The sequence below is a fragment of the Amblyomma mixtum genome, chromosome 2 (genome assembly GCF_055824585.1).
Source record: "Amblyomma mixtum isolate Tamu chromosome 2, ASM5582458v1, whole genome shotgun sequence".
Lineage (NCBI taxonomy): Eukaryota > Metazoa > Arthropoda > Arachnida > Ixodida > Ixodidae > Amblyomma > Amblyomma mixtum.
In genome coordinates, this window is record NC_143013.1 from 114434830 (window position 1) to 114457628 (window position 22799).

The window sequence follows — 22799 nt, forward strand, 5'->3', positions numbered from 1 at the left end:
CGGTCTTTGAGCCTGACGTAAGGCTAGGCCTGGTCCATGATGTCGCTGAGTGGCCGCTAATTTTACCTAGAAATGGTGGGTTTGACATCTTTACTACAAGCATGTCTACGGCTGGCCAACGGCGTAATGAGGGTTAGAGGAAAGAAACGAGGCTATGTGGCAGGCTGCATTCTGCGCCTATGTGCCGTTTGTTCCTGCTGCACACAACAGATGTGCTTGGGACACCGCGTCAACCCCACCAAGTGACTCACCCGAGCGTGGCTGGACAGGTGGAAATAACGGTAATAAAAGTAACCAATGTCCAAAAGAGAGGCTAGGAACGAATTTGTGAAGAGTTAAAAGTAACTGAGACTCTGAAAATAACTAGGAAAAAGAAACTAAAACATTAAAGAAAATGTGTCGTGGTGTTGCTCCACTCTTGCGGCTCATGACTGACAAGTGGGACGAGCGCTTTTTCCTCACTAAATTAGGAATTTAATGGGGAACATTATACAGAGGGTGAATAGGCAAGTTTCCCAGGGCATTTATTGAGTCCCGAGGAAGCTGATTGAAACGTACAGCGCAAATACAAACGAAGACACATGGAAGGAAGACACATGGGGCACACGAGTGCTGACTTGTAACAGTTTATTTTGCACCTTGGAGCAGCATATATAGCTGAAAACACGGGAGAACATCACGCATGCGCAGTAGGTGACATAACAAATTCGTATGTTGGCGCAAGTATAACAGCTCCTTACCAGTAAGACCAGGACCACACAACCGGTCTATCATTTCAGCCTCGGCAGTTTCTCGAGTCAGTCGCCAAAGGTCTTTGGAGATAACAGAGCAATCTTGCTAAGCGGGCTGGCACACGAACACTTCATCTGAATCGCTATCATTTTCATCTTCACCGTTATTCTTACATTTCTTAGAGTGTGCGTCAAGAAAGCGTCCTGCTGTTCAGACACATTATTGCAATGTTCGGTGTTATTGCAGGATATATCGCAATATATACTAGACCGAGGTTCAAAACAAACTGTTGCAAGTCAGCACTCGTGTATTCCATGTGTCTTTCTGGTGTCCTCCTCTGTATTTGAGCTGTATTTTTGCAGCAAGCTTCACCAACATGCACAGAATGCCACCTTACCGTGGAAGCTGTATTAAATTTATAGGGGACATAAGACTTGCATTTCTCTGTCATGATGCGTGCGGAGGTTTGATTATGACTATTCATGGTATATAGTCGTTATATGTATCTTGATAATATATATATATATATATATATATATATATATATATATATATATATATATATATATATATATATTCACCGTCATCGTCCAATGGGCGAGGAAGATTTGTAGAATTAAAGCTTGACAGCAGTCTGATTAACTTTCACACTATTTCACACCATTCGTCTGTATACCCTAATCAAAACGGTCCTCCGTACGAAACTGTTAGTAATAAACAAAGATCATCTGACTTTTGTGAACCTTTAATTCTATAAACGTATATATATTGTAACGAAGGGTTTATTACGAGGTACTGGGGCGACGGGAACGGCGATGTCAGCAGTCCGGGATCACGTCGGCGAAGAAAACACAAGCGTAGGGCTGGCAAAAACTCGCGAGAGCACTGCCACCACGTCTTCGTCTTTTCAGATCATCGGACGCATCTTATTCTTTATCCTTACAATCGCCCCGGGGACAAGAGGAGCCATCCTGGCGACTTAGGGTGATGGCAAGACGGCGGGGTCGAAATAGGGCATGAGGCGCTGGACATGAACGGTCTCCCGTCCTTGGCGGCGGAGATGAGGAGACTGCGCGAGGGGTTCCACGACATAATTAACCGAAGAGGTGCGCTCCAGTACACGGTAGGGACCATGGTACTTGGAGAGAAACTTTGAGGAGAGACCGGGAGTTACAGAGCCACACAAGTGCGCCAGAAGTGTAGTTCGGTGAGGTTTGGTCTTGGTCAAGACGGGAGCGCTGGCGATACTGGGTGTCAGTCGTGAGTGAGCGGGCGATTTGGCGGCAGGCTTCGGCGTGTTGCGCGGCTTCGGAAACAGGCCGATATTCGGATTCATCAGGGTGGTAAGGGAGAATCGTGTCGATAGTAGCAGAGGGTTGGCGGCCGTAAAGTAGGAAGAAAGGAGAGAAGCCGGTGGTGGACTGCGTAGCGGTATTGTACGCATAAGTGAGGTACGGGAGGAGGAGATCCCAATTCGTGTGGTCCGAAGCGGATGATAGGCGGTAGTAGTTCGGTGAATCGTGTTGCACTCTTTGAGAAGCGCCTTTACCACCTCAGATAAGAACAAGCGGCCGCGGTCACTGAGCAGTTCACGAGGTGCACCGTTACGAAAGATGAATCGGTGCAAAATGAAGGAGGTGACGTCCGTCGCTTAGGCAGCCGGAAGAGCAGCAGTTTCGGCATATCGAGTAAGGTGATCCACCGCCACAATAGCTCAACGGTTGCAGGCTGCAGTGTATGGAAGCGGACCGTATAAATCAATGCCAACGCGGTCGAATGGGCGTGTAGGGCATGGTAACGGCTGCAGCTCTGCAGCAGAACGATGGGGAGGCGTCGTGCGACGTTGGCAGGGAATGCAGGAGCGCACGTAATTCATGATGAAGCTGTACATTCCGCGCCAGTAGTAGCGCAGCCGTATGCGGGTATAGGTCTTGAAAACGCCCGCATGACCGCTGTGGGGGGCAGCATGGAAATATGCGCATATCTCCGAGCGTAAGTGACGTGTAATAACGAGCAGCCACTTGCGACCTTCGGAGCTGTAGTTTCGGCGATAAAGTAGGTTTTCGGTTTTCACGAATCGCAAAATGGGCAGCTTGGCGGCGAAGCGCACGTGACGATGAAGCAGCCGTCGGGTTCGCGAGAAAGTCAAGAAGGGAAGCGATCCAGGGATCCATGCGCTGCGCTGAAGGCATGCCGCTGATGCGAAGCAAGGGCAGAGAAGCGCCGTAGGTGGAAAGGCTGGCGATCTTGGCTGGAAGGGGGCAGTGGGACAGTGCATTGGCGTCTTGATGCTTGCGGCCGGTGCGATACACGACGCGGATATCATATTCTTGCAAGCGAAGGGCCCACCTAGCGAGGCGGCCGGAGGGGTCTTTCAGGTTGCAAAGCCAACAGAGCGCATGGTGGTCGGTCACAATGTCTAAAGGGCGCCCATAGATGCACGGTCGAAACTTCGCGAGGGCCCATACAATCGCCAAACACTCTATTTCAGTTACTGAGTAATTGCGTTCTGCTCCTGTGAGTGTGCGGCTAGCATAGGCAATGACGCATTCGTCAAAGCCAGGTTTTCGTTGGGCGAGGACAGCGCCGAGGCTAACACCGCTGGCGTCCGTGTGAACTTCGGTTGGAGCGGCCGAGTCGAAATGGCGCAGAATAGGCGGCGCCGTGAGGAGGCGGCGCAAGGTGTTGTATGCGTCTTCGCACGCTGGAGACCACAGTGATAAATCCGCACTTCCAGACAGCAGTTGGGTGAAAGGAGCAGCAATTGACGCAAAGTTGCGAATAAACCGGCGGAAATATGAGCACAAACCCAGGAAGCTGCACAAGTCTTCGAAGGAGGTAGGTTTGGGAAAGTTAACCACAGCACGAAGTTTCGCTGGGTCGGGACTAACACCATGCTTAGAGACAACATGACCTAAGATGTTTAATTGACGGGCGGCAAGACGGCATTTTTTAAAGTTCAGCTGCAGGCCGGCGTCAGAGAGGCAGGACAGGGCGTGCTTCAAAAGGGAAAGGTGGGTGTCAAAGTCCGGGGAAAAAAAAGACCACGATGTCGTCGAGGCAGCAAAGGCATGTCTTCTACTTAAGTCCGCGCAAAATGGTGTCAATCATCCTCTCAAAAATCGCGGGAGGTTACACAGCCCGAAGGGCATCACCATAAATTCATACAAGCCATCCGGTGTCACAAAGGCGGTTTTGGGGAGATCGGCCTCTTGCATAGAGACTTTCCAGTACCCGGAACGCAAATCGAGGGTGGAAAAGAGTTCGGCCCCTTGCAAAGAGTCTAGAGCGTTGTCTATGCGCGGGTGGGGATAGACATCCTTGCGCGTAATCTTATTAAGGCAGTGGTAATCTACACAGAAGCGGATGGAGCCATCCTTCTTTTAACGAGCCCCACAGGCGACGCCCAAGGGCTGCTTGAGGGCTGACTGAAGCCGCTCTTGAGCATCTTGTTGACTTGGTCTTCAATAACTTGGTGCTCGGCGACAGACACACGATAAGGACGTTGTCGCAGCGGTGCGTGGTCACCTGTGTCGATGGCATGGGTGACCGTGGAAGTTTGACCCAAAGAACTTTGATGTGATTCAAATGACGAGCGAAAGTGATGAAGTAAAGTAAGAAGCTGTGCCCTTTGCGGCGCTTGAAGGTTGTCGTCGATGGAGCGAAGGAATGCTTCGGTTGAGGAGGGATCGGGCGCAGCAGTAGGTGGGCTGAGTGCGCATATGGATAGGTGCGGCGCGTCGTCCGCCTCTTCGCGGATGAGCAGAGACGCGAATGATTGTACAGTGCCGAGACATTCACCTAGGCTCAAAGCGTTGGGGAATGAGAATGGGTTAGAGACGAACAGTACGGAGAGGCCGGCGGATATAGTCAGTACGGCGTATGACAGAGTAAGATACTTACGGTGCAGAAAGATAGGGGACGGTGTGAAGAGGACAGTGTCGTCGCGAAGAGAGCCGTTATCGTAATCCCTAAAAAAGGCAACAGAGATAATTTATCAAATTATCGTCCCATTTATATTCTTCCCGTCTTGTCCAAAGGTTTCGAAAAAATCATTCTTCAACGCTTAAAAGCTTTCTCCGATAAGCATAACATCATAAATCCGGCACAGTATGGTTTTCAAAAGAGCAAATCAAGCGAGTAAGCTCTGCTTGCTCAAAAGGAGCTGATATTACAACATTTTGAAAATAAAAATGTGGTGTTTGGCATTTTTTTAGACTTCACGAAAGCCTTTGATCTTATCAACCACCGAATCCTCCTTCAAAAATTGGACCACTATGGCTATCGCGGCAAAACCCCCGTTATCTTCATATTTACAACACCGTACACAGTTCGTTGATATAAACAGTCATTGCTCAGCCGTGAAATCAGTAGTTTCAGGCGTTCCTCTGGGGAGCATTTTAGGGCAATTCCTGTTTTTAATTTTCGTCAACGGTATTGTTAACATTGATAAGTCTGCTGACTATATTTTATACGCCGACGACACAAGTGTGTTTCTCTCCGGACAATCAAACCTCACTTAGCCGAAAGTGCAAACCGGACATTGGCGCTCATAAACACTTGGGCAATTGCAAACCAACTAAAAATTAACGTTGATAAGACCAAAGCAGTTATCTTCCATCCACGTCATAAGTTTTTTCATCCTCCATCCCTTACGATCAATAACAGCCAAATCAGAGTAGTTTCGCAATTTAAAACTTTGGGAGTAATTTTTTCTGAGAATATGTCATGGGACGCCCACGTTACCTACCTAGTAAACAAACTATCGCGCACGGCTGGCTATTTACGCCGCCACTGTTCACTGTTTCCAACTTCCATTGATATATTGCTTTACAAATCTCTGTTTTCCTCAGTCATGAATTATGGCGCGCTTGTCTGGGCAACTACTACACTCGGAAATATGAATACTTTCACATATACAGAAAAGTGCAACCCGCATAATTGGAAAAGTGCCTCCTTACTCACACACAGCCGAATTGTTCAATACGTTTAACATCATCCGCATACAGTGTCTATACCCCTATAGACTGATCCGCTATTACAAATCAGAAAAAATCAAACACAATAATTCCCTAGCTGAACTAGCCAGGCTCTCACTGAACGATCCTGTGTATTGTACTCGAAAACCGGAGAGATGGAAAGTTGACGTTTGCAGCGCCAATTACGGAAAAGAAATGCTGAAGTTTTGCTTGCCATCTCTCCTTAACAAATTTTCTGGAGAAGAAAGGCACAGGCGTCACTGACAAATCTTTAAAGGATTTGCGTAATATATTTTTGCACAACTACATACAGCAATATTGTTAGTTTCTTTGTCTATGTTATATGTACTCATTCAGCTGTGTTTCCCAGTGCTTTGAATTTTTCGTTCATCATATCTGTCCTGTTTCATAACCTAAAGTTTGTCATTGTTATTCGCATCATGCTTTTGTCCTTTCTTATAGTTTTCTGTTCATGAGAAGCTGCGTTTCCGCTGGTGTATTTCTGTTATTGATGTATTAGATGCGTTCCACTGTATGCCTTGTAGGGGGCATGGACCTCGTCAAGCCCATTTAGGGCTTTTTGTCCGTGTCCCTAAGCATCGTAGGATGTTTAAATAAACTGATTTGATTTGATTTGATTTGATTTGATTTGAAGAGGGGTACAAGAACTGAAGAGCAGGGAGGCAGGTCAATTTCTTCGGCAACGAGGGCTTTAACACAGGAACCAGAAGGGGCAGCGTCCAAGACAGCTTCGGGCAGGTCAGAGAACTCGACTTCAGCTCGAGCACAATGGATGATAGCAGCATGGCGCGATAGGAAATCCCAGCCCAGGATAACAGCATGAGAACAGCAGGGCAGTACGACGAACTCGACGGCATAGATGGTCCCCTGGATGACAACTCGAGCGGTACACGCTGCTGACGGCTGGATGTTCTGAGCGCTGGCAGTGCGCAGTGAGAGTCCAGCAATTGGGGTCCTTACTTTTCTTAATGAACTACACAGCTTTGCGTCCATGACGGAAACCGCAGCACCAGTGTCGACAAGCGCCATGACACGAACGCCGTCGACGGAAATTTCAGTGAGGTTAGCGGCTGTCGGATGAGGCCTTTCAAATTTCGATGGGGACGCAGTTCTCGCCACAGGAACTGCGGCGCCTAGTTTTCTCCCTGGTTAGCGGTGGGGCGACGTCGCATAGGCGAGATAGACCTGCGTCGTGGAGAAGAGGGCCGGCGGCTGGAGAGGGCAGAACGGTCCGGTGAGAAAGCACGACTTTGAGGCGGCGCAGCAGGCACAGCCTACTGACTCTTTGGAGGCCAGTACCCAGAAGCTTGGGAAAGAATTTCCGCGTCTGGGAGACGACGGCGGTAATGCCGGGCTACATGACAAAGGAGGCCACAAAAGAAGCAAATCCGCTGATTGTCCATTGCACGCCAGGAATCGCTGACCCTTGGAGTAGGTCGACGGTAAGGCATCGGCCCTCGCAAATGCGCCATAGGCGCACTATGGATTGGCGGCTGTGGTCTTGTGACGGCATCGGCATACGTCACTGGAGCCGCGACAGGAGACGGTCTCGGGACGGCTTTGGCATATGTGAGGGGAACCGTCACAGGTTGTGGTCTGGCGACAACGTCAGCGTATGTCAGCGGAACCGTGACAGGTGGTGACGGTATACAAGTCGCGCGCTAGAAGCATCTGAAAAGCGTCGTCATCGATGCCTTTCAAGACGTGTTGGATCTTGTCGGCTTCCGACATAGGAGGATTTTCCCCCCTTGCACAAGTCAACGACATCTTCAATGTAGCTAGTGAAGCTTTCACTAGCCTGCTGAGATCGTTCGCGCAATCGCTGTTCGGCTCGGAGTTGCTTGACAGCCGGTCGACCAAATATTTCTGAAAATTTAGTCTTAAAGGTCGACCAGGTTCGATTATCTCCCTCATGGTTGCGATACCAGAGGTTACCCTTACAAACATTTTTAGTGACATTCTTTAGAAAGTCTTTTGACAATTGTTAATAGAACCTATCAACATTGAACAGAAAGTCTTTTAAACGTCTTTATACATTGTAGTAACAACCTATCAACCGTCTTCCGACAATTGGCCACCGATATCCAAAAGACTCAAGTACGTAGAAAGTCTTTATACTTCCTATGATCCCCTTATCGACAGTTTCTATACTTCCTATTGACCCCTTAACGACAATGTCTACCAACACCCTATCAACGGTTTTCCAGCAATTGGCCACCGTTATCCAAAAGACTCAAGTACATAGAAAGTCTTTACACTTCTTATCAACCTAATACCGACAATGTCTATCAACACCCTATCAACGGTCTTCCGACCATTGGCCACCGTTATTGAAAAGACTCAAGTACGAAGAAAGTATAATTCCTACATCAATGTTTGGAAAAGTGTGTGTTAACTACAGAGTACAACACTTTTACCAACATAGTTTTATCACTTCAAAATCATTTTGTGAACACTGTATCCTGGACTGCTTAAAGAATAATAGAAGCAAAATGCAAATTGTTACATTTATTGTGAACAAGTGTACATACGCGCTACAAGACATGCATGATGCATCAAAATATTTTATGGAGAAGAATAGAGGAACACAATATTGCTTTCGGCACATTTCCCCTCAGTTCCCTCTTAGTAACAGTGACTGACACACAGAAATTGAAAAACTATAGCCACACCGGCAAGATAAAAAATGACGTTGTTTAGCTTCGTCACATCGTCGCATTTGTTGTATACGCTCACCCGCTCGTACGATGTGAGTAAATCTGCAACATCGTTCTCGTCGCTGCCGCTGAAAATGGTCGGGTCCCGTTGACGAAGGGAGCGGGCACAGATGACAGCCTGGCCCACTTGTACGGCCTGGTGTTGGACGTCCTCAGTCATCTTGCGCGTCGGGAGAGCACGACTACGGAGCTCCAGGGGCTGTCGTTTTTACCCCGGCTCCGCCACCAAATGTACCTGGGGGTTTATTACGAGGTTCTGGGGCGACGGGAACGGCGACGTCAGGAGTCTGGGATCAAGTCGGCGAAGCACACACAAGCGTAGCGCTGGCAAAAACTCGCGAGAGCACTGCATCTTCGATGCGTCTGCACTCCATCAGACGCATCTTCTTCTTTATCCTCACAATACACACACACACACACACACACGCACACACACACACACACACACACAAACACACACACACACACACACACACACACACACACGCACGCACGCACGCACGCACGCACGCACACACACACACACACACACACACCGAAAGCAGATTTGACAGTCGTCGCCCTAGCTCAAAGGTAGAGCACCGGACGCGTAATTCGGAGGTGGTGGGTTCGGATCCCAGCGGCGGCATGTGGTTGTTTTTTCTTCTGCTTTTCTAATCAATTAGCTTTAAGCGATAACATATTCAGTAATATTCTAAACTATTGAACCCCACAAAATAAATAGATAAATTAAAAAAAATGGAGGCTTATCAAGGTTAAGCCCAGTGGATGCGAAGCATGTTAAGCAGCTGCCTCAGTGTGGATGGGGCTAAGTAACGGAGACGTGGTTTTAGGTTAATCGTCGTACTTCATTCTTTGCAGCCCGACAAACACACTCTTATGGTCCGTAAATGCATGACTCTTGGTTTGCACGTTTAACGTCCTTAGCGTTTGGAGGCATCTTGACCGCATACACGCCCGGCGCAAAGACGCTGGCGCGGTTGCGGGCACAGAGACTGATGCGACGGCGGGCGCGCGCCGCTTCATCCCTGGCGTGACGTCACATATCACGTGATGCAGCGATGGTGGCGCCGCCGCCGCGTCGCGCGCGACGGCGCGAACCGAAGCGTGGAGGCCTCCGCCGGGCGACGTCCGACGGCGCGATATGAGGCCCCATCTGCAGCCGGTGTGACGTCATCACGTGACGTCACATCATGTGATCTCACTTCAAGGTCAATGGTGGCCACCGCCGGGCGTCGCGCGAAGGCCCGAAACCTACGTTAATATGCTTCGCATAAAAAACCCTGTGTCCCTTGGTTTCTGTGGCTGTTGGCTTCTCTCTCTCTCTCACACACACACACACACACACACACACACACACACACACACACACACACACACACACACACACACACATATTCGTGTTGTATGACTTCCGTTTACACTTCACTGCAACCTTCCGACACGTGTGATTTTCGCAATCAAAGTAAAAATTTGGAGATTAAAAAAATATTAAGCACCCTAATTGGCATAGAATTCGAAAATGTGCGACGTCTGTCACCTTGCTGCTGTTTCCTCTGCAAAGACTCAACCAATGGTTTCCTGTGTTTTTCAGGGGACACGTGCAATGGAGACAGCGGTGGTCCACTGATGGATGGAGTTAAGGACGAAGAGATCGTTTGGACTCAGGTGAGTCGCCATGGTGTTCATAACACCTGCCGGATCACTACGCTGTAACATATAATCGAAACAACTTGAAAACCACTAAGACAGAACGATCTTGGCGCCGACAAAACGAGCTATTTAGCTTTATATCTTTTCAGTTGGGCATCAAAGTAACCTGGGAACAACCAATTGTTTCGACGAACCTCTTTTGAAAGCGATTCAAAGAAAGACAAAGTACTTGTTTTCGATGCCACTGGTGGGCAGTGAGACATAGTATAGATTGAGGCAATACGCCTCTCCCGCACCGCGGTACACCAGTGGTGCGGGAGAGGCGTATTTTCTGTCGGTGCCTATGATTTATCTCCATTTGACATCGTTTGTATGCACGCCTAGCAGCAGAAGGATCCTTGGATTGCCTCTATCCTCACTTTCCTGTCCGCTGCTCCCCCCCCCCCCTGGTGTCTTCTATCTCGAGCGCTTCGCCTTCAAGCTCACCACTTTGCCGTCCGCGATGGACTTGCATACCACCACAACTACCTCCACGACGGGCGAAAATGGCTACTCCTCATAACTCGAAACCTTCGTGCTGACTTACACCTGGTCCTCAATTTACCCTGATCCTCACTGCAGGCGCGTTGAAGTCGTATACTCGCCTGCGGTATTATTGGCGCGGTATGTACCGCTTTGCTCGTCACTGCAACGCCGTAAGAACTCTCCTCGCCTACAAACCGCCGCATTCCCTGGCTGTGGCCAACACTTCGACCGTGTTGGAATTGTTCTCTATGACCCACTGGCAACCATCGCAGATGCCATTTGCTGAGTGATCGTTGCCGTAGATCATATCGCGCGTTACTTGGAAACGTCACCTCGGCCCTCCGCCTCAGGCGACGATATTACGTCCTTCATCCTTCACCATCTGGTTCTGCGCCACTGCACCCCTCAAGAACTGCTAAGTGACTGTGGCCGTTTTCCTTTCGAATGCTGTTGAAGCCGTGCTTAGAAAATGCAACCTGGTTCGTCAATCACCACAATCAGACTAACATCAGTAGCGAGTGCTTCAAACGGAGTCTCAGCGACATGCCTGTCATGTACGTTGGATCTGGTCACTAAAACTGGGATCAAGTCCCCTTTGTCACGCATGCCTATAATGCTGCTACGCAGACTACAACAGGCTTCTCTCCTTTTGTAGCGACAGCTACACTACGCCAGCAGCTTCGTCAGACCAGCGTGACTGCGCGCTGAGCCTTGGCGCTACCGCTTCGCCAGCTGTGCTCATGCGCGCAGTGACGTCATATTCCGCAGCTGGTATGCGCGCCGTGCCTCGCCGCTGCGCCGCCGGCGGAGGAGACGCGGCCCACCTCGTCAGTTGTGCACATGCGCGGAATGGCGTCTGAGCACGCCGCTGGTGTGCGCGCCGCGCGCCTACATTAAGCTAGCGTTTCGAGCCTTCAGCTTGGCGGCGCGGTGATCACCAACGTTTTTAGATCCCTTTCAGTTTGCAAGCTCCCCCGCGCCGCGCCCGAGAAAGCGGCCCCCGTCCGCTTCCACTCACCACGCGGCGCTGCTGTCGCTGTCGGCCCGGAGGCGCCGGAGCGCTCGCGCTTGGCAGTTGCTGTGACCGCCTGTTCTCATCCGCGATAACATTGGGAGCGAACACGTCGAACTCAAATTTGCTGTACTTTTGGAGCTGTCACGTTGAAACTTCAGCCTCAAGGTTAAAGAAATGTTTCGCCTGGCTAGTAAGGGTGAGATAAAGAGCAGGCTGATGCCAGTTCGCAAAAAACCAATCGTTTGCATTGAGCTTTATCGCATCACGTTTGCGACGTTTAGCGCTGATGATATGCGTATGTTGGAGTAGAGCTATCAATATTTCTTCGGGAGAATGCACGGAACATTAATGAAAGGATAAAACTAGCGATGTTCCGCTTCTAGATCAGTCACGAAATTCCGCGCTATATTATCAACGAAGCACCGCACATGCGAGCAGCATTTTGCACGTTCTTTAGAATTCCAATTTCAGAGAACACAAGTATAAATGCAGACACACTTAGCTGGATGCAGGGAGGGAATAACTATAGAAGAGCTTTTTATTTGCAATGATAGCACAGACAGGAGCAGCGTACTGCACTTTCATTTTTAGAATGTTAATTTCATTGAACACAGACAAGCATTAAATGCAGACACACTAAGTCGGAAGCACGGAGGGAATGGCTACTTGAAGGCGAGCTTTTTTATTTGCAATGACAATATTTCTCTGTTCTCTAGCCAACGGTTCACGTCTCTCGCCTAGAAGTGGATGCGTGTCGCTATGAGAAAATGCAGCACTTGGCATGTAAAAGTGGCCATATGCTCTGCACATCCAAGCCGAACAAGATTTTGCAATTCAAGCTCGTCTAGCAGCTCCCAAGAAACGTCCCTTTCAAAAACGGGACCTTCCTTCAAAGAAATCGGGATTGCTTTGTTTGCAATGTTGGTAAACTCTAGCATCTTTTTGGTGGGATGCTTTAAGCACCCTTGCTTGAAGCTTTTGTATACTGTAAGATAAGCGTCACTGCCAACAACTGGCACAGGACAGCTGATATCTTCCATGCTGATATCTGCTGGCTGCTCCAAATCAGGCGGCGGTGACCATGGCGTAGACGCGAAGGGCCACGCTGGTCGGGCAAACAGCGTGGCGAGCGCCACCGCACGGAAGGAAACGGAAAGGCGACAATCCGCGCACCGCAGCTTTCAAACTGAAAGGGATCTAAAAATGTTGGTGATCACCGTGGCGGCGCCGTGGCTGGCCGCGTGGTTGGTCACGTGGTGCGGAGCAGCTGCCGGCGGCGCGGCGTACCGACGAAACCGAGGGGACGAGGACTGGAGAGGGGGAGAGAATGAATTCACGTCCAGGGACGAAGGCGAAGAAGGAACGCCCAGTGAAACGCAGCAGCGAAAGACAGACTTTGCAATTCGACTCAGCGAGTTGCACTCGGCCATCTGTAGCTATCGCGTCACTCCAGGTTTAACCAGAGCTAAACCATGGCCAATTTTCCTCCTGCTTTATGGCCGCCAGCCCACGTCTACTATGGACACTATTCTCCACTGCAGCTCTGAGTGCTCTGAAACTACTTCCCTTTCCGCGGGACAGATGTACGCTGAAGGGGGCCGCCACCTTGCTCACTCGTTCACCACTCAGTACCATTGGCAAGAAAAACATAGCCGGAAACCTACCGACTTTGCCCCATGATATCCACCTGACTCTCTCATTTTGCCCTTGGACCCTACCACTGCACCTGGTTTATCAACGAAGATTCTTTTCCGCTACCACGACCCTTGCCATGTTGATCAACAAACATCCACAGTGAGCTATATTGTCGAGGCCGTCGCGTTTTCTTCGGGCCATCGTCGCCGCGGCAGGGAACTGTCCACGTTGGTCGCCTCACAACGGGCTGTGACCAACTCGTTCTTTGCGCCCCGTAAGTCGCCAAGATGGCTCCTTTTTTGGCGGGGATGTATTGTAATGGACTAGACTAGCGTTAGAGAACACACCCCCCGGTCACAAGAAGCGGAGGACAAGAAGAAGCTCGAGGAATGCTTTAGAGTATCACACAGAGATTATGGCTGAGCGTTTCAGCAAGGAAGCCTTAGGTCTGAACCCCGCATGAAAACTCCTTTCATCTTTAGACAACTGGCCAAATGTCAGTCAAATGGGACAATATAGCACAGGAACAAGTTTTCTTACAAATCCTCAAAAGCTGGTCGCTTTAAAGCGATGCCACGTCGCCTGCAGAGATGGTGACACTTGGTTTTCTTCGGGTTCCAATTTATGGATGGCCTTCTTAGAAAGCCGCTCATTCAGGGCGTTAAACATGGGCAGAGCAACCTAGCATTACCCACTTAACGACAGGTAAAACACAAGGAAACGCCCTGTTTCAATACATCCAACATTACATTTTTGAATGAAAGCGCTGGTTGGAACAGCTTTGTGATTTGCATACCAAGGAGCGACGCACTAGCCGACGGTTCCATCAGGCGCATTAGCGGCTTAGCCGCACTAAGGTTGATGCTTGCACCACACAAGAAATTGAAGGTGACTTACTTTTGCAGAAAACGAGGCTCACATTTCAGCTCAGCTTTGTTAGTAAAGGATATCGCGGAAAACCGCAAACAGCAACATGTAGCACCGACAAACGGGGGACAAAGAAGGCAGAGAAACGTTAGGAGCGTTCACTTCACGCGCGTAGCAAGCATCCTCTAGTGACTGCGACGCAAATGAAAAGACAATGTACTAATTTCCTCAAATCGAAAATAAACAAAGCCACAAGATAAAAAGGATACTGAAACTGCATCTATTACTTCTATGTAAAGATAACCACTTAGAGCCTGCAAGAAGATTTAGCTCCGCTTCAAACAGCTGAAACCGCGTAGAAAGACAGTAGACTGCATCTATGCCGAGTGGAGCGACACGAAGCAGGAAGCTGCGACGCGCAGGATGCGAACGGAAGAATGTGCGTGAGAAGTACCGCCTTCGCCAAGTTGGCGAAGGCGGCATGGAAGAAGGCGGTGATGGCGCGACAGCAGCATTCGCTGTTCGTGGCCGGCCGAGGTCGAACGAAGGTGTGTTCGCAAAAGGAAACAAATTTCATAAGTCGCTTAACTCATAAGCGACTGATGAAAAGTCATAAGTCTAGCCTTACAACTCGATGTGAACCATGATAAGTGTGATTTCGGATTGGATAGCACCAAACGCGCTTTCAGAGTTTGAGTACCAAGCGAGGTTTTTGCACCACTGCTCCTGCTGTTTAGAAGGTGGAGTGCAAATATCGCTTTAAACCATAGCCATCTAATAGTTTATGCTCTGCAGTTGCATACGTTTCATTCGTTGGTTCGAATAAAAGATTTGAAGGTTCAAAACACTTGCCGTTATCTGCATCATCTCTAATCCACGGCGGCAGCTTTCAGCCAATTACCTGAACTATAGGCGCGTCTTAACGTGATCTTGAGTTACGCATTTTGAAAACCGTTCTGAAGAAACGTAGTGCTGCATCCGTCTCAAAGAAGTTCCTGAAAAACTTTTTGTGGTCAACATCAGCGAGACGTTCCAATGTGAGCGCAAGATATGTGAAGCCATTTCAAGCTGTCTTGATGATGTTTCTAAGATTTTTTTTATGTTTCTTGGGAAGTTTCCCCCTTAAGTTTTTATTAGAAGCACGTGGTTTCCAGGAAAAATGGGGAACAATTGTGAGTAGCAACTGCTTCTTTGTACGCAGAGGTTTCACATCTAAAGCCATTAATTTTTGAAGCAGAACAATCTCCATGCAAGAAGGAATTCAGGCTATTACAGATATATGTTGGCGCTTTTCAGCGTATTGATGTGATACTCAGGTAGGGTGTGTGCGTTATACCAATGCAAGCCTCTTCGTTCGGAGATAACAGGCCGCAAAGATACGTCATGGACTGGTTGAAGCCGCCTCAGGCAAAATTTCCCGCATCGCGTCATTTTGTTCAGGCTGCTTTTTGTCATCGAGGACGTGCCCCGCCTTTTACAAACGGAAGACTTACCTCTGTGGGAGCGACGCCTAAGATTAGTGGGCTGCACTCAACGTACCACAACCTTTCAATACTTAACAGTAGTTACAAGACAGCACACTGCGTGCTTTGGCTATATTTCCTGATGTACTTAATTAATCCGCAGAATTCCCGTGTAAGCTCTTGCGCTGCACACAATTTTGCACACTCTCCTTAATATTGTTTTATTGTGCACAGCAGCCAAAAGACTGTACACAGCTTTTTTTGTAAATTGAGCCTCCACAGTGGCGTGTTAAACATCAAAGTACAGCGCAGTAGGTTGTCGAACGGGAACTAAATACTCATTTCAGCAAGAGATCCTGTCGTATGAAAGATATAACATAATGATCTGGTTTTGAAATACTGTACTCGAAATGCGCACTAAAATGCTAACAATGTGTCATGCATCTTTCAAGCGCAGCATTCTTTTCATCTCTTATTGTGTTAGACGTAATAACACGTTCATGTATCGCCCCTCACCCCAAATCTACTTTTCACTCGCAGATTGGAATCGTTAGCTGGGGAAGCACGATATGCGGACAAAACAAGACCTCTTTCTACACCGACGTCTCTCACTACATGGGTTGGATCAGACGTCACCTGGAGAACGGCGCTGCGCCCGTCGAAAATGTCATACCCAACGCCTAGGTGGCTCAGGTGGTGGTGTCACCAATGTTTGACGCGAAAGTAAACCTTTTTTTCTGAGAAATCTGGAGCAATGTTTGCTTTTCATCCCCTGTCCCCAGTCAACATCCACTTTTTAAACAATAAAACTTTTTGTGATTGAGAGCGTCTGCTGCAAAAGTTCAGAGCGTAGTATAACAATGTGCTGGATATTCTAGCTTCGCAGGCATTACTGTCAGCTAAAATTTTTGACTGCGTGAATAGCGCAAGCACAGGAGACTTAACGAGAATGACGCACATCCAATTGTCCGTCCAACGCAGACGACATCCAACTGTTTATTGCTACGTAAAGAGCAACCAAAGCGCACAGCTTTGTCATTCGCACAAGTGGATATAATAGGTAGGATTCAGTGATCGCATTTTATTTCTTTCGGTTACACAAAAAACAAAACAAAGTCACATCACTGCGCTAGTCCAGATCAAGCAACTCTGCAATCAGATATGTCGCTGGGAGCTTCATGGGAAACAAACAAAGTGAAAGGGGGTTTCTGCACAAATGGTACTTGGCTTGGTGTCCACGGCAGGCGACACAAAACGGCGAGCAGAACGGCGGGCAGCGCAGAAGACGGCCAGTCCAACCCAAGCGATCTCGTGCAGCGCGGCCGCACTTCGTCTTTTAGCGACGCTTCGTCGTCGTCGGCGCTCTGGCAGCGATCAGCCTAGGCGGTATCAGGCGCGGCCGTCATGGTTCGCTACAAAGGATTGAAAACTAAGAATCAACCTCAGCTAAAGCGAGTGAGATAGCTCAGTGATTAAGGCGCTCGTCTACTGAGCCGTAGTACCCCGATTCGAACCTGCAAAATTCACTCCAGTGGGCCTGCAAAATGCGCTCCAGCCCTTTCTCATGATTCTTCCAATTATATCGCTCTCGTGATTCAGTTCTGCGGTCACTAACTTCCCTAAATAGACGCATTCCTTTATTTCTTGCCGCTCCTTTCTACGAACTGTAGACTGCTGCTCTCTTGCAAAATTGTTGAACATTAGTGTGTTGTTCTGTATATTAACTTTCAGACTGAACATTCTGCCCTGCCTGTCTAATTTACTGATCATGTTTGAAGTTAATCCCCTGAGTGGCTTAGCATGGCGATTTTTTCAGATAACTATTGTCCCAAACTTTCTCAATACGGCAATTTTATTACTTCGTGTAAGCAGGTGGTCTCTGCACGTAACACCCTCTCTTATTGGAAATTCAGTGCTGATTTGATGGAGGACTCTGCTAGCTGTGCTGCCGTTATATTTTCCATTGTCTTTATACAAGGCTCTTCGCACCCTGGTTCAGCAATGCATGCATGACTGCTGATGTTTAGACTGTATCGAATGCTTTTTCGTAACCTATGAAGTCGATATGCGGGGTGTTTCAGCTAATCCTTTTAGAATATTAAAAAAAATTCAGCGTTGTCAGCGGTGTGGTACGTCAGAATACAGCTAAGATGTCCTAACTTCAGGCTGGTTAAATGCTATTAAATAGTTAATTTTTGAACTATTACTGCCGGTGTCCTTAAATATGGAGAGGCATTACCGCACTGCAATATCTATATCAGTTTTTAGAATTTCGAAAACGGAGTTACTTTCGGCGTTGTGGCTCAAGAAATTTTGGGCTATTTCGATGAGTTACATGCACTGGAGAGGTTGCTTTCTTGCAAGCTTCGCGAAAGCACATGTATTTGGGTGGGATGAAGCCAAATTTTCTTGGGCCACAGCGCCGAGGGTAAGCGCGTTTTCGAAATTCTAAAAACTGATATGGATATTTCTTACGGTGGTACACACACCTTTAAATAACAAAGGAGCCTAAGAGTGTTAGTTAAAAGCTAACTCCTCAATTTTATTTAACCAGCCTAGTAGTTAGCACCTCATAGCTATATTCTGATGTGCTACACCACTGACAATGGTATGGCGAAAAAAAGGCCGCTTGAACTCAAAAAGCTTATTTTAAAGAATTGTGAAAAAGTCTTAGGTGAAACACCCCGTATATCGGGTTTTGTTATATTCCACATATTCCTTTATCACATGGTGGATAGCGACAATATGGCTGAGTATCCTTTTGAAAGCCTGCCTGGTCATTTAGTTGATTGAAATCCAACGTCGGCATGACTGTATTGGCGATTACCTTAGCAAACACCTTATAGGCAACGCACATTAAGCTGGTCACTTTATAGCTTTTAGAGTCCTTGAAATCCCCTTTCTTAGAGATTAAACTTATGGTAGCGTCCTTCCGACCGACTGGTACGCTCGAGGTCGTAAGGCAATGCGTAAGCATTGCGGCTAGTGCTTCTAGAACAATCTCTCCTCTGTCCTTCAATAAATCTGCTATTACTTTATCCTCACCAGTTGCTTCCTCCCTTTGCATTGCTTCCAATGGTGTCGTTACTGCCTCTTGTGTTAAGATAATATTTCGTGCTACGTAGCGCAGACTAATATCTTTGTTCCGCTGGTATAAGCATAATAACGCGGAAATGGCGAACACTCCCAATTTTAGACTGATGAATGTGGATAATTATTAAACCACTATTAGCAGTGGAGTTTTTGCAAATTCAATGAATAAAATTTACATCTGCTACACCTTCATGTATAGATTTTCTAAGGTGGAAAATTCTCTGATGCGACAGATACTTAACGCTGTCTTCAAGGAGGCTAGCAATCACCTGCACCGCTACCCCGAACACTAAATTTTCGAGTTTATCTAGATTGGACTAGAGATTTTTAACGACTATACTTTCTGGCTCAGAATTTTAGGCTTCACAAAAAAATGAATGCAAAAAATTCCTTTGCAATGTTTTACTTTCCGGAAGCAAAGAAATGCAGTGGCTGAACAAGCGATGAAATATGGAAGTGGTATTTCAATGCCCGTAAGGGTTCCCTGGTCAAAATAGAACGGAAATAAGGTATTTGTGTAACTGATGGGGCGTCTGTGCCTGCGTAGATGTTTCGTTTACGTTTCCGACGTTCCAATCAATAGCTTTAAGTGTCTTCCGGATCAGCACTAACTCATGATGAAGGCAAGTATTCAGATTTCTGTCCTTAGCCACGATAGCACAGTCGCGCGAGCCAATGCAGCGAATATGCAGTGAGTATGCTTCGCAGTAGCTCCTGGTATATGCCCAATCATCTGTTGTAAATATTCTGTTGCACTTTTCTGATATATTACTCTCAGATGTGAGCGCCACTTGCGGGCATGGTGCGAGTAGGTCAGGAGAGAGTGTTTAGCCGCTCGTCTATAGGCGCGTGATGCTGGTTCGCACATATTCTAAACATTTCTCCTTACCTGCGTTGCAGGACAATGATATCGTAGTGTCCCCGTATACATTATCTAGAAATTTTTAACATGACGGCATGTGCCCATGTTTGTAAGAAGCGTGTACAGATGAACCAATTAGTGTGCATGACACTGGCTTAGAACGGTCGAGCAATGGGCTTCCAATAAATGAATACTTGGAACAGTAGCCGATGCAATTCGGGTAGTGCGTATTGAACGTATTCATCTGGAAGACATTATTTCAGCCCCGCTGAAAAGCGCGAAAGCTAGCAAATCTGGATTAGCAACGCCAAATTACTCGCAGCCTGCTGAGCGAGTAATCTGCGATGCGAGCACCTGATCCCGACGAGCGCCTGGATAATTGCGGTGAGCACTTAGTTTCTCTAATAGTTTCGGCGCTCGCATTACTCGTACTTGCAAGTGGTGTTTGAGCGTGTTCACACTAAGAGGAATTTGTGGTAGCAATGATAGAGGTGCTGTAAGATAGTCAAACAAATGAAAGGTAGATGCAGGGAGTGTGAGGGGTTCGTGAAATTGAAGGAAAGGCGCTTCTAATCAGCAAAGGAGGTGAAAGGCGCGGAAGGTACGCCTGGGCAGGGGTGGCCAAGAAAGCGCCACATTAGTGCAATGTGCGGATGTCCTAGAAAGAGAGCTAGAAGTAGAAAAGGCACAAAATCACAATCTTCAGGAACAGCTTGTTGAAATGGAAGAAAAATTGGCCGAAATCACCATGGAAACAGTAATGACCGACATTCTAGTGCCATCCACTAGGATGGGGCCTGCACTGGCGTGGGCAGCGGACAAAAAGTAGGTCAAGCAGGTTTGTACAGGATAGCTATACACAAGTGGTAGCTAAGACATCTGGATGCCACAGAAAGGTAACAAGTTCAGTCCCTCAAAGAAGGTCACCAACAGGGGGAATGAACAAAAGCGCGTCAGTGATAACAGGAAGCAGAAACCTGAACTTAGGAGGGAGGGAGAGATTACCGAAGTACTTATCACTGATGGCTGAAACATGAGGAGGTGCACAGAAGCTATAATAGAGCGGGTAAAGACAGATAGGCGAGTATCAGTTGGGGCTTTCCAAGGGAGGACAATGAACACAGTGCTTAGAGAGAGGAGCCAAATTATCAGAGAATGTGACAATGTGTAATCTGGCAATGGTAGCAGCGGAAGTGAATGTTGCCCTCAGCCATGACACCACACAAGTGGTGTAGAGATTAGCTGAGGGAGTCGAGGATCAAGGGGTACAGCAGGTACAGGTCGTTGTATGCACAGTGCCAGAGGTCCTACGACAGAACAATGAGGTTTACACAGACTGCGTGGCTGATATTTGAGGAGATAAGGAAGTTAAGCATAGAGACAGGCTTCGAAGTCGCAGAAATAAGCAGTGAGATGCGCGGAGGAGTTGTGGGCAAAGGCTTTGGACAAGATGGCGTCCATTTTAGTGCGAGGGTGGAAGCAGAGATTGGCTGGCACTTCGCGAGCCACGTAGTAGCTCTTTCAGCGCGTCCGCAGGGGCTCCTTTCGTACGGGTAGGCTGAAACAAAAAATGCATAATAATGAAGGTTAAGCCCATCCAAATGACAACTGAAAGGTATTCGAAAAAAAATATAAAATGTAATTTAACCCTTGCATCAGTTACATAAACTTGCATGTGTGAGAAAGAGAGGGAAGCGATTAGAAATAGAACACCAGTTAAAGGACAATTCAGTAACTGTGGTTAGAGGCGCGACACACACGGACATAAGGACAAGCTTTCAATCAAAGACAAACACTTACCTACTAGCCTAACAAGACGTTCTCCCACTCTGTGGGACAGACCTCACGCATCTAGAAGGTGCACCGTTTATTGAAGGCTATGTCTCGGAAATTGCAATTAAGATATCCATGTACGAGGAACACTCCGCTGCAAAATGACATGGCTACGGGTAGTTCATTTAGGGACAGTGGGAAAATGCAGGCAAGGGGGCAAGAATCTAGTTTAGTGCCACATTAACGATGCAAGACACTTTGGGGTGCGTGCCGATAATACACTGATGGGGGACATGAATGCCCACATCGACGATCTTAGTTCACTGATTGCAACGGGTAGTACATACTAGACCTTTGATAGTAGGAAAACTTACTTATTGTGAATACAGAGACCTAATGTGAACGACAAAACACACAAAAATTCTGGGACAGGCAGACGATGATTCGTTGCTCGATAAAGTCGCAGGGTATCTGAAGAAAACTAGCAAAAGTGAAAAAGACGAAGAGGGGAGTGCTGTCTAGGATGTGATCGTAAACATATTAGTCTGGAAAGGAAAGAGGAGGTCACGAAGTTGGTGGAATAAAAAAATAAATGGGGCCGTCGAAAAACGACGGGTGGTATCAAGTGAACACAGAGAGGCAAGGAAGGCGTAGTTATCTCAAGAGAAAATAGACCAAAACTACAAATCTTACCAGCAAAGAAAACTTGAAGTACAGGGACTAGTGCAGGGTTAAAATAAATCAATTCACTGATCGCTGTATGACTGAAGTTCATGATGCAACTAATGGCGGGCAAAACTAATTATGGAATGTGCGAGCTTGTTTTGGAGCTAAGAAAGGAACAGATGAGGTGTGCGCTTATATATGAAGGACGTTGAGAGCTGATGCTCAGCCTGTGCCTCCATTTAGGCTTTGGAGAAGAGCGCCCGCACGACCTCTTGGTCGTTACCACTCGCTGAGCCATGGACCAGCGATCCAGCGCGCGCGAGCCTTCGGGACAACCCGGTGGTGATCCTTCTGTCGTCGGACCGTGGCAGCGCCCATTGAACAATTGCGGTCTGTTAGTTTGTCTCTCTGCTGTGTTAGAGCGCTTTATATGGGCCCATAGGAGAGATTGCAAAAATTGCTCTACATCGTCTTTTCGTTATATAAAGTTTGTTTTGTTCGCGAACCTTTGGCTCCGACCGATTCGTTGGCTTGCGACCGGCGAAAGCTGGACATCAAACGACCACGTTCCTTGTCAATTCGAAGCTGGTTTCTGGCTGAGCTTGCCACGCTGCATTCCGGTCACCTCCTTCAGTACGTAGGCCGCTGCCCCACACGCTACAAGGGCGTCTGGGAGCGCATGCGAGAAGTACCCGTAAAAGTGCGGTCTGACGATTTTCAGCGATTCAACTGATCCGGTGCCTACAATACAAGGCCCCTAAATTTGAAATTTCGAGAGTAGCAAAATAAAAATATCCT

The 22799-nt window shown here is 47.7% G+C and overlaps 1 protein-coding gene across 1 annotated transcript in view; it reads left to right on the forward strand.

Annotated features, from left to right (window-relative positions):
• The window catches only part of LOC149360634 (complement factor B-like), a 135790-nt gene extending 119434 nt beyond the window's left edge, over positions 1 to 16356 (forward strand). The window contains exons 18-19 of the mRNA XM_089572422.1: positions 10044 to 10117; positions 16148 to 16356. Of these exons, the coding sequence (XP_089428548.1) occupies positions 10044 to 10117; positions 16148 to 16291 (218 nt within the window). The 3' untranslated portion in view covers positions 16292 to 16356. The remainder of the gene's footprint in view (positions 1 to 10043; positions 10118 to 16147) is intronic.
• Positions 16357 to 22799: the final 6443 nt, after the last annotated feature.